Below are 12,993 nucleotides of genomic sequence, written 5' to 3' on the forward strand. Positions count from 1 at the left end.
CGGAGAGCTGGGTGGCAAGCTGAGAGACGGCTGCTGGATCGCTTGGTGGCGAAGTCTTCTGTAATGATGAGTCGTAAGACTGAGGATCCATTTGCAGCTTTAATATATAATCTCGGAAACAACAGGCAGAGTTCAGTACCGGTAAACACGACAGTGTAGGTAAGGCAAAAACGTAGTCAGAACAACAGGCAAAAGGTCGGGGCAGGCAGAAATCAGTCGTGAGGCAAAATACAGAAACAGATCAAAAACCAGAAACAGGAACAATCAGACAACGCTCAGAATGATAGCCGTAGCAAATCAAGACTTCGCAATGGGATCAAGTTCGTTTGCTTATTTAAGTGCGCCAGCTGATAGAGAACAGCTGGTGCACTGATTAGGCTGAGCGGGGTGTAGTGGGAAGTGTAGTCCGGGAGCGCTTAATACTCCGGAGACGATTCTCTCCGTTGTGGATGCGGAGGTGAGGCAGGTGTGCTGATCATGACAATATATATATATATATATATATATATATATATATATATATATATATATATATAAATCAATCTCTGGAGTCCGGCATCTAATTTCAGTGATGAGTCTTACATTTGTCTCTACTCACCCTTTAATGAGATTAGCACACATTGTCTATTAATGTCCAAGAGCAGGATCGCAGTGTTTGCCAGGCTGGAAGCTGCACACAGTATCCACCTGTACATTAGTCCATGTTATAATCCCCTAATGATCTCACTCTCCAGAATAAAAAAGAAAAATCAGAATCATAAGGGGAGCTGTTGCATGAGTAAAAAAAAACTTCTTAAATGATAAATTATTGACAAATTTGACACATGCTGTTTTTTAACTTGTGCCTGCATCATGTAGACCTCCATGTAGATGAGTCAGATGAACCCATGTGACTGACACTGGCTGTGCCGGCTTTCCTTTGCCGTATCTGCCATCGCTACATCTCTCTAAAGTGTCTCTCGACCTCTCAGAAGGAGTCTAACATTATACAGCAGTGGGAAACTGAGCCAGACGGACTGGATAAAAAACAGGAGAAACACTTTACTGTGTAATTCATTCATGTGCCACAAAAGTGAATATTTATATATAGTTGCATTGAAAAGCCGGTAAACGTCTACTGATAACTATCAACTCATGTAGCAAGAAAACAAAGCTTTAATGCTTTACGTTACTGAGTGTGATATATTGATATAATAGGATCTAATAATATAAAAGTGCTTGAGGAAAGAGTTGGCCACAGATAGTGAGACTCAGAGTTAAAATTCAGTGCAATCAACACTTTCCTTTCAACATTCGACAAATGACAACCTTCATAATGTCCTCATTCACAATCCCATAGATTTTAAATGTAATTAACATTCTAATGAATTCTTTACACTGACCAGATTTTCTCAGCCTTCATGTACAATTAAGAGTCATGATCATTACTTCTGTTTATTATTGTAAGAGCCAATATTTCTAAGATTTCCCCTTTGGACAGCATATCTAATGTGTCGGCAAGTAGAATAGGACCTCCACATTCTGCTAGCCATGCTTCCAAATCTTCATCAGTGTCTTCTGCTCATCTAAAGGCTGAAGCAGAAAAGGCAGCCCTGCTGCGACGCAGCCAATCACTTCAGGAAAAACATGCCCTGGAAAGACAAAGAATTGAAGTGCAAAATGCAATAGAAAGAGTTGATCTCGGAACAGAATTGGCTGCAGCTGATGCCAAAATACAGGTGTTACAGAATATCAACACATAACCAAGGAGTTCTAAACTCACGTCAGCAGAATCTTCAGACTCAGCAGGAGATGGCATGAATGCATATCTGAAAAGCCAGTATGAAAGAGTTAAGGGAGGTCTTCCATCAGAACCGTCACCTGTGGAATATGCTTACATTTCTGTCATTCCCAAAACACCACTGCAAAGTGCCTTAACACAAGACACACGGCCACAGAGGACTGAGAGGCAAGTTCAAACAACGCAGCTGACACAAAACAGTCAAGTTGGCAAAGGCACTTCCCCACCACATGCACCTTCAGATAACATTAGCATGAGTGCTATTGCGGATCTTATTGTGCAGCAGCAAAGGGTGAATTCACTGCCAACTATGTTTTCAATGGAGAAACTCTCAGTTTTAGACCTTTCATGCAATCATTTGAACAAAGCATTGAAAATAACACCAGCAGCAGCCAAGACAGGCTTTACTACCTTGAACAATTCACCTCTGGCCAGCCAAAGGAGTTGGTTAGAAGTTGCCTTCATATGGGTGCAGACAGTGGGTATGCGGAGGCAAAGAGGTTACTGGAACTTCATTTTGGAGATGAGTTCAAGATTACAAGTGCTTACATAGACAAAGCCTTAAACTGGAATAGCATCCCATCAGACAATGGTGAGGCTCTACGGAGTTACACTCTCTTTCTTTGTGGCTGTTGTAATCTAATGCATACTTTGAGGTACATGGATGAATTAAATTTGCCATCACATATGAGGCTTCTTATCTCCAAGGTACCATACAAGATTAAAGAAAAATGGAGAACACACGCATACGATATAAAAGAAAAATCAGGAGCAAAGGCATCATTTGGAGATCTTGTCAACTTCCTGGAAAGACAGGCCAGGATTCTACAAGACCCCATTTTTGGAAACCTTCAAGATGCATCGGCATCCAAAAGATCACCAAAGTCCACCATCACTAAATCCATTTTGAGTTTAAAGCATAAGAGCAAAGGGACCAGTTTCGCCACCACTGTAGCTGTAGTGCCAATGAACACTGCGGAGTGTTCTAATGTAGAGAAAGTGCCCAAAGCGTCCAGTCTGCCAAAACTCTGTCCTGTCTGTGATAATGAGCATGGGATTGTGTCATGTCAAGAATTGCTAAAAAGGTCTCATAATGGAAGGGTTGATCTTTTGAAGACTAAAGGTATTTGCTTTGGTTGTCTGGTTAAAGGGCACATGAGTCAAAGCTGCAAAAATAGACAAACATGTTCAGTGTGCTCTAAACCCCATCCAATTATTTTGCACGTATTCCAGAATGAAATGCAAGTTCAGAATTCTTCAGATGATTCAAGCCAGGATCTGGGAAAAACAGTGAGCAATGGGCTAGTTTCACTGAAAGCAGCCACATTTGACCATAATAATGAGCACTGCACCTTTGCAATTGTCCCAGTTCAAGTCAAACTGAATAACTCAAACTGCATAGTTCAGACATATGCTTTCCTAGACCCTGGAAGCTCCGCAACATTTTGCACAGAACAGCTTGGAAGAACACAACAAATACTTTTGCACACAATGGGACAAAAGAAGTACGTTAACACCCTGGTCATCAAGGGCCTAGAAGTTTGTGCTTTGGAAGGAAATGATTTCATAGAATTACCAGAAACTTACACTCAGCAGGAGATTCCAGTTAGTAAGGAGCACATCCCTAGACAAGAAGATCTGCAAAAATGGCCTTATCTTCAGGATGTTCAAATACCCAATATTGATGCGGAAGTTGACCTTCTCATTGGAATAAATGCACCCAAGTTTATGGAACCTTGGAGAATTATCAATAGCCAGAGTAATGGACCCTTTGCTATAAAGACACTGCTAGGTTGGGTGGTAAATGGATTTCTTCATAGTGAGGATGCATATATTAATAAGCAAGGTCAAAGGCATGTTTATGCACATCGCATTCACATCAACAAACTGAGTGAGCTTCTGATTCAGCAATACAACCATGATTTCCCAGAGAAGAGGTTTGATGAAAATAAACAAATGTCAGTGGAAGACTGCAAATTTATGCAGATTATGGACAGCTCTGCTGAAATTATTAATGGACATTATCAACTGCCTTTACCATTTAAGAAGGATAACCTTACAATGCCAAACAACCGTCATTTGGCAGATCAAAGGACATTGGCACTAAAGAAAAGGTTTCAGAGGAACAATGGCTTTCACAAGGAATACAGGGCCTTTATGGAAACAGTGATCTTCAGTGGACATGCTGAACCTGTACCCCACCACCAGCTGAATCAAGAAAATGGAAAGGTGTGGTACATACCCCATCATGGTGTTTTTCACCCTAAGAAAAGCAGCTTGCGTGTGATATTTTACTGTTCTGCAGCATATCAGGGGACCTCACTGAATATTGAGCTCATTCAAGGTCCGAACCTTACAAACACTCTAGTTGGAGTTTTAGTTCACTTTCGCCAAGGCAAAATTGCCATCATGGCTGATGTGGAGAAAATGTACCATCAGGTGAAAGTCTCGCCTCAACATGTGAACTTCCTACGTTTCCTCTGGTGGCCAAATGGGGACATCACTCAGCCACTGAAAGAATACATGATGGTTGTACATCTTTTCGGCACAACGTCATCAGCCAGTTCAGCAAGTTATGCATTGAGGAGGACAGCTGAGGATAACAAAGGGTGTTTTCAGCTGAAACGACAAGAACAGTTAAGAATAACTTTTATGTGGATGACTTGCTAAAGGCTGTTGATTCAGAGAATCATGCCATCAAACTCTGTAAGGAATTGAGCTTACTCTGTGCGACTGGAGGGTTCAAATTAACCAAATGGATTAGTAATAACAAAGCTGTCTTAGCCTTCATTCCAGAGTCTGAAAGGGCAAGGACGTACAAAATCGTAACCTTGACATTGAGGATCTGCCCATTGAAAGAGCGCTGGGTGTGCAATGGTGTATCAAGGAAGATGTCTTCACGTTCCAGGTAATCATCAAAGAGTGTCCAACCAGCAGACGAGAAATTCTCTCTATGGTCAGCTCCATATATGATCCACTTGGATTTCTTGCACTCATCACCTTTCCAGAAAAGTGCATTCTATAGGAGTTATGCAAGCAGAACATAGGATGGGATGAAGAGTTATCAGAGGTCCATGTCCAAACCTGGAAGAGATGGTGGCAAGATCTTCCTAGAGTGAGGGAGTTTAAGGTTAATCGTTGTTTTGTCCCGAACAAATTTGGAACTGTCAAAACGGCCCAGATGCACCATCTTCTGTGATGTGAGTGACATTGGGTATGGCACAGTCACCTACCTTAAGCTGACAAGCAACAGCAACAAGATTCATGTTGCCTTTTTAATGGGAAAAGCACGGGTTGCCCTATTGAAACTGATGACCACACCACGAATGGAGCTCACTGCTGCAGTACTGGCAGTACATATGGACAAAATGCTATCTGAGGAAATGTATATGGGAATGGAACGGTCTCTGTTTTGGACAGATAGCATGACTGTTTTGAGGTATATACGGAATGAAAACAGAAGATCCATCCATCCATTTTCTACCGCTTATCCGGAGCCGGGTCGCGGGGGCAGCAGTCTAAGCAGGGACACCCAGACTCCCCTCTCCCCAGACACTTCCTCCAGCTCTTCCGGGGGAATACCGAGGCGTTCCCAGGCCAGCCGAGTGACATAGTCCCTCCAGCGTGTCCTAGGTCTTCCCTGGGGCCTCCTCCCGGTTGGACATGCCCGGAACACCGCCCCAGGGATGCATCCAGGAGGCATCCGAAACAGATGCCCGAGCCACCTCAGCTGACCCCTCTCGATGTGGAGGAACAGCGGCTCTACTCTGAGCTCCTCCCGAGTGACTGAGCTCCTCACCTTATCTCTAAGGGAGCGCCCAGCCACCCTACGGAGGAAACTCATTTCGGCCGCCTGTATCCGGGATCTTGTCCTTTCAGTCATGACCCAAAGCTCATGACCATAGGTGAGGGTAGGAACGTAGATTGACTGGTAAATAGAGAGCTTCGCCTTGTGGCTCAGCTCTCTCTTCACCACAACAGATCGGTATATCGACTGCATCACTGCAGAAGATACACCGATCCACCTGTCGATCTCCCGCTCCATCCTTCCCTCACTCGTGAACAGGACCCCAAGATACTTAAACTCCTCCACTTGAGGCAGGAACTCTCCACCAACCTGAAGGGGGCAAGCCACCCTTTTCCGACTGAGAACCATGGCCTCGGACTTGGAGGTGCTGATTCCCATCCCCGCCGCTTCACACTCAGCTGCAAACCGTCCCAGTGCACGCTGAAGGTCCTGATTTGAAGAAGCCAACAGGACAACATCATCTGCAAAAAGCAGAGACGAAATCCTGTGGTCCCCAGACCAGACTCCCTCCGGCCCCCGACTGCGCCTAGAAATCCTGTCCATATAAATAATGAACAGGACCGGTGACAAAGGGCACCCCTGTCGGAGTCCAACATGCACTGGGAACAAGTCTGACTTACCGCCGGCAATGCGATCCAAACTCCTGCTCCGGTCATATAGGGACCGGACAGCTCTTAACAGAGGGCCCCGAACCCCATACTCCCAGAGCACCCCCCACAGGTCACCACGAGGGACACAGTCGAAAGCCTTCTCCAGATCCACAAAACACATGTGGACTGGTTGGGCAAACTCCCATGAACCCTCCAGCAACCTGGTGAGGGTATAGAGATGGTCCAGTGTTCCACGACCGGGACGAAATCCACATTGTTCCTTCTGAATCCGAGGTTCGACTATCGGCCGAATTCTCCTCTCCAGTACCCTGGCATAGACTTTTCCGGGGAGGCTGAGGAGTGTGATCCCCCTGTAGTTGGAACACACCCTCTGGTCCCCCTTCTTAAACAGAGGGACCACCACCCCAGTCTGCCAGTCCAGAGGCACTGTCCCCAACCGTCACGCGATGTTGCAGAGGCGTGTCAGCCAAGACAGCCCCACAGCATCCAGAGACTTAAGGTACTCAGGGTGGATCTCAGGCCTTAGTTTTTGCCTCTGCAACCGCCCGGGCTGAAGCTCGCTTGGCCCTCCAGTACCTATCAGCTGCCTCCGGAGTCCCCCGAGCCAACCAGGCTCGATAGGACTCCTTCTTCAGCTTGACGGCATCCCTTACTTCCGGGGTCCACCACCGGAATCGGGGATTGCCACCACGACAGGCACCGGAGACCTTACGGCCACAGCTCCGTGCGGCTGCATCGACAATGGAGTTGGAGAACATGGTCCATTTGGACTCAATGTCTCCAACCTCCCTCAGGATCTGGTTGAAGCTCTGCCGGAGGTGAGTTGAAGATCTCTCTGACAGGAGTCTCTGCCAAACGTTCCCAGCGGACCCTCACAGTACGTTTGGGTCTGCCGAGTCTGTCCAACTTCCATCCCCTGCCATCGAACCCAACTCACCACCAGGTGGTGATCGGTTGACAGCTCCGCCCCTCTCTTTACCCGAGTGTCCAAGACATACGGCCGGAGGTCAGATGAAACAACCACAAAGTCGATCATTGACTTCCGACCTAGGGTGTCCTGGTGCCATGTGTACTGATTGACACCCTTATGCTTGAACATGGTGTTCGTTATGGACAAAATGTGACTAGCACAGAAGTCCAATAACAGAACACCACTCGGGTTCAGGTTGGGGGGGCCGTTCCTCCCAATCACGCCCCTCCAGGTGTCACTGTCGCTGCCCACGTGAGCGTTGAAGTCCCCCAGTAGAACGATGGAGTCCCCGGTCGGGGCACTTTCTAGCACCCCTCCCAGAGACGCCAAGAAGGCCGGGTACTCCACACTGCCATTTGGCCCATAAGCACAAATAACAGTGAGAGACCTCTCCCCGACCCGAAGGCGCAGGGAAACGACCCTCTCGTTCACCGGGGTAAACTCCAGCACATGGCTGCTGAGCTGGGGGGCTATGAGCAAGCCCACACCAGCCCGCCGCCTCTCACCGTGGGCAACTCCAGAGTAGTAGAGAGTCCAGCCTCTCTCGAGGAGTTGGGTTCCAGAGCCCAAGCTGTGCATGGAGGTGAGCCCAACTATCTCTAGTCGGTATCTCTCAACCTCCCGCACCAGCGCAGGCTCCTTCCCCCCCAGCGAGGTGACATTCCATGTCCCTAGAGTCAGATTCCGTGTCTGGAGATTGGGTCGCCGAGGCTCCCGCCTTCGACTGCCACCCAATCCACATTGCACCCGCCCCTTACGGTTTCTCCTGCAGGTGGTGGGCCCACAGGAGATCGGCCCCACGTCGCTCCTTCGGGCTGAGCCCAGCCGGGCCCCGTGGGGTAAGACCCGGCCACCAGGCGCTCGCATGTGAGCCCCGACCCCGGGCCTGGCTCCAGGGTGGGGCCCCGGTTGCGCCATACCGGGCGACGTCACGGACCTTGCTTTAATATTCTTCATAAGAGGTTTTTGAACCGCTCTTTGTCTGGCCTGTCACCTAGGACCTGTTTGCCTTGGGAGACCCTACCAGGGGCAGAAAGCCCCAGACAACATAGCTCCTAGGATCATTCAGGCAAGCAAACCCCTCCACCACAATAAGGTGGCGGTTCAAGGAGGGGGAAAAACAGAAGATTTCAAACCTTTGTTGCCAACCGTCTGAATGTCATCAGAGGTACATCGGAGGTGTCTCAGTGGAAATACATAAGCACCAAACTAAATCCTGCTGACTGTGCTTCACGTGGACTGCACATTGATACATTTCTGAAAGGTCAGTCCTGTATCAGTGGTCGAGATTTCTTAAAGAAATCACCTGATTGCTGGCCAGACTTTCCATCTGAGCTTGTTCTATCCCCAGATGATTCTGAATTAAGAAAAGTTATCACACTAAACCTGGCTGTAAAGGACAGCTGTGACCCCACTACTTATCTGATGAATTACTTCTCAACGTGGACAAAGCTTAAGAAAGCAGTGGCATGGTTTCTCAGGTTAAAGTCTATCCTGTTGGAACTGGCTAAAAAGCATAAGATAGGAATGGATCAAAGTAGACACACAATGGTCACAAGAAAAGGAAAACAAGCTAAAACTGGTTCATATGTGCTATCAGTCAGTGACATGGAGGATGCAGAGATGGCTATTGTGCAGGTTTACCAGATGCACCACCCTTTACTTATGTAGCGGTTGATTATTTTGGACCACTGGAAATAAAGCGAGGGCGTAACAATGTTAAACGCTATGGAGTGATTTTCATTTCCATGTCTTGCCAGCCGTGCAATACATCTGGAAGTTGCACATCCGCTTGATACTGACTCCTGCATACACGCATTCAGACGTTTCATTGCTAGAAGAGGGCAAGTGTCTGAGTTACAGTCTGACAATGGAACAAACCTTGCCTCAACTGAAAGGGAACTGAAAGAAGCTCTGAAATCTTGGAACTTACTGTCAGTAACCAGCCATCGATGTTTGGATGATGAAGGCCTTCAAACAGTGATGTGCGAAATTGAGGCCATTCTTAATAGCCGTCCACTTACAACAATCTCTGACAATCCAAATGATTTAGAGCCACTAACACCTAATCATCTTTTACAGCCTGTGTTACCTCCAGGGCTGTTTGTAAAGGAAGATTTGCATGTCAGACGTCGCTGGAGGCAGGTGCAGTACATTGCCGATCTGTTCTGGAAGCGCTGGGTCAAAGAATATCTACCTCTTCTGCAGACGCGGCAAAAGTGGACCCGTGCCAGACGCAACTTCCAACAAGGAGACATTGTACTGGTAGCAGACGTCGCCACACAACGAGGATCATGGATGTTAGCCCGAGTCACTGAAGCCCTCCCTGATTCTCAAGGCTTGGTTCGCAGTGTGCGACTTCAAACCCAAACAAGCCAACTTCAGAGACCCGTCAGCAAGATTTCCTTGCTGGTAGAAGGCCAGCAACTTAAAGTTGACTAGACCAATGTGGACTTGCGCACATGCATACACTCACACAGATGAATACACTGATTATTTGCATACAATAAATTGTAATTTGTCAATAGATCATGACTCTTTAGAGAATTTACAGTTTGTTTTGATTAATAGCTTGCTTCTCTTGGTAGCTATAAAGCGCTGGATATGTAAGAACCATTTTTTGTTTTTGGTAAAATGGTAATATGTGCTATAGGAGCACCCGTACCCTTTAGTTGATACCTTTATTTTGAATAGGACCTTTAATTTGACAGAGCGTGAGATGGCCTTAAAGTTAAGATGGCTCCTTTCATTGGATATAATTTGTACCACTTTAATCATCTAACCTGCTGGTCATTTTTGCACCATTGGAGCACCCTTGTTTGTTCATGTTTGCATGCCCACTTGCTTGCCTGCCTATCTGCTATCCTACCCACCTGTCTACCATCCATCCATATCACCCCTTCGAAGGTACAATTTATAATTTATTTGAAAGCTTGTCAAAGGACCGACTAACGTCAACTCATTTGAAATATGACATATCAATTATCAGACTAATATTACGAATTCTGTAAAACCTAAAAAAGTCTGTTTGTGTAATCATGCATGTGTGTGTGTCTGTCTGTATGTGTGTGTGTGTCTGTGTGTGTCTGTCTGTGTGTGTGTGTCTGTCTGTGTGTGTGTGTGTGTGTCTGTCTGTCTGTGTGTGTGTGTGTCTGTCTGTGTGTGTGTGTGTGTCTGTCCGCATGTGTGTGTGTGTGTGTGTGTGTGTGTGTGTGTGTGTGTGTGTGTGTGTGTGTGTGAAGAGTCATTTAAACTACTGAAAAGCAGAAAGTGAAGAAGAAATAAAGCTGTTAATAACAGAAACATGTGGTGGTTAAAACTAAATGTTAATATGATATAAATGTGTTGGATTTGGGAAGTGAAAGATTATAAATTATTACATTTTGCTGGTTTTGAACAGAAATGTGTTTGAGGGGTTCAACACTTTTTCATGCTGCAACAATTTGAATGATTTTCTTTGGACTTGACATCTTCCTGCAATCATGTTAAGTAAATAAAAAAGACAAAATGACGATGACTCTGAAGATCTTATTAAGGTCTAATTTTATTATTCATGAAACACTTCAGGTTCAGCAGAATCACAGCAAACCCTGAACAATATCAGGTCAGACATTTAGTAGTGTTTTTAATCCAGTTTTATAGATCAATGTAAATGAACATTCACTCACACACACACACACACATACACACACACACACACACACACACACACACACACACACACACACACACACACACACACACACACACACACACACACACACACTCACACACACTCACACACACACATACACACACACACACACACACACACATACACACACACACACACACACATACTCACACATACTCACACACTCACACACACACACACACACACACACACACGCGCACACACACATGCACAAACACATGTACGCACGCACACAGACAGATGCGCACACACACACACACACACACACACAGACGCACACACACACACGTACGCACACACACACTCTCACACACACACACACACACACACACACACAAACACACACGCACACATGTACACACACACACATACACACACACACACACACACACACACACACACACACACACACACACCACTGTTAAAAGACAATTACATCAAGTCTGAGACCTTGACTTTAAAACCTTGTACCATATTGTAGTTATAATAACTGTAACACTGAGAACTCCGCTTCTTGTAATGGAGAGCCAGAAGAACACACACATGTTAGCAGTACAGCTCTCACCTACAGGGAGAAACACAATTATTGTTAGGAATCAGTTCTGGATTCTGATTGGTCAGAAGTTTATGTTAAGTTTCTTTTTTGGATTAAATTGTTTTATTGTACATTGACTCGTGTTGTATTGTTTTAGTAAATTGCTGTCGAACAAAGAATAAATAATAAATCTGCAAAAAAAACAAACAATCAAATTCAGATATTAAATAAATGTATATTTTAAAGCTCTTACATGTTTCTGTGCTGATGGATGAATCTCTGTGTGTAGTTCCAGATGTTGGACGGTGTGTCGTGTCTTCATCTTTATAGATACATCAGAAAAGCAGCAAATAAACAGATATGATAATAAATATAAATAATGTGAAACAGTAAATATTTGTTTTCCATCAAAATGAAAGGAAGCCAAATTCTTACATGTTTCTGTGCTGATGGATGAATCTCTGTGTGTAGTTCCAGATGTTGGACGGTGTGTTGTGTCTTTAGATCAACACTTTAAACATTAAATGTAGACATAATTCTGGTTAAAGTGTTGATCTGGAATTAGCAGGTTATCAGAGTAAAACTGTTTACCTGAAAATTGTAGACGTGTTCCAGATGTGAACTTCACTCTACTTCCTTCCATTTCTCCACAGAAATATTCTCCTTCATCATATTCTCTTGTTTTTTTAATATTGAGATCAAATTTGTCATTTACACTAATACTGAAACGAGCATCATTAAATCCATCAGTAAATCTGTAGCCCGAATCGTTCTGGTCCGGTTTTGCAAAATGCTGAGGTAATTGTCCTGAAATCTCTCTGTACCAAAATACTTCTTTCTTTGTGACACTGCTAATGTAACACTTCATAGTTACATCTTCTCCACGCTTTACTGTTATCACATCAATCTCCTTGATGTCAGAAGTTTTCACTGTAAAAATGTTTAATATTTAATGTCAGTAAATGAGTTAAATATAAAATATTATAGTTTTACATTAAAGTTTCAGAAAGTTACTCACCAGCTGTGAAGAGAGAAAAAAGAGCACAAAGAGCGACAACGAGTCTGATCATCGTTCCTGTTCACACCAAGTGATCTAATGAACTTGTGTGTTCAGTACAAAACCAGGTCCAGACTCACACCTGATTGGATGATTTGAAGCTGTGGACTGATTTGATTGGTCTATTAGCTGTAACATGTATTCTGATGGTCACATGGACCAGTTTTAGTCAGAAACACACACTTCCTCAGTTTGGAGCACTAAAACATACACATGTCATTAAACTAGACTCTCTGACGACAGCACAGAAAGAATAATGTGTAAAAATAACAGAATTATTGTGTAATGACCATCAGACTGCTGTAGTCCCTGTAAATAAAGGAAGTGTGTGTGGTGAACGTGTTAGTTTAGTTTATAAAAATATAAAGATTCAGTATAAATGTATTTTTGTATTCTCAGTCCATTCACTCACTTTACACTTGTGAGCTAATTACACTGGTTCAGTCCCATGAGTTAACGTTGTAGGTCTTGAGTCTGGCCTCGAGACGTCTTCTGTATTCACTTGGACTTGTGTCAGATTTATTAGTATTTGTACTTG

At 44.6% G+C, this 12,993-nt stretch overlaps 1 long non-coding RNA gene and 1 gene segment (V, D, J or C); one reads left to right on the forward strand and one right to left on the reverse strand.

Moving 5' to 3' along the window:
- Nucleotides 1–669: 669 nt before the first annotated feature.
- On the reverse strand, nt 670–12,699 carry LOC113646931. The segment is given in 5 exon segments: nt 670–1,016; nt 11,335–11,428; nt 11,652–11,714; nt 11,990–12,328; nt 12,417–12,699. Coding segments are annotated over 5 exon segments (597 nt in total).
- Nucleotides 1,177–10,185, forward strand: LOC125139014. The gene is made up of 3 exons (XR_007138123.1): nt 1,177–1,442; nt 4,672–4,673; nt 10,159–10,185. It is a non-coding gene; the product is annotated as an uncharacterized LOC125139014 (long non-coding RNA).
- Nucleotides 12,700–12,993: the final 294 nt, after the last annotated feature.

This window comes from Tachysurus fulvidraco, chromosome 16 (genome assembly GCF_022655615.1).
Source record: "Tachysurus fulvidraco isolate hzauxx_2018 chromosome 16, HZAU_PFXX_2.0, whole genome shotgun sequence".
In the NCBI taxonomy this organism is placed as follows: domain Eukaryota; kingdom Metazoa; phylum Chordata; class Actinopteri; order Siluriformes; family Bagridae; genus Tachysurus; species Tachysurus fulvidraco.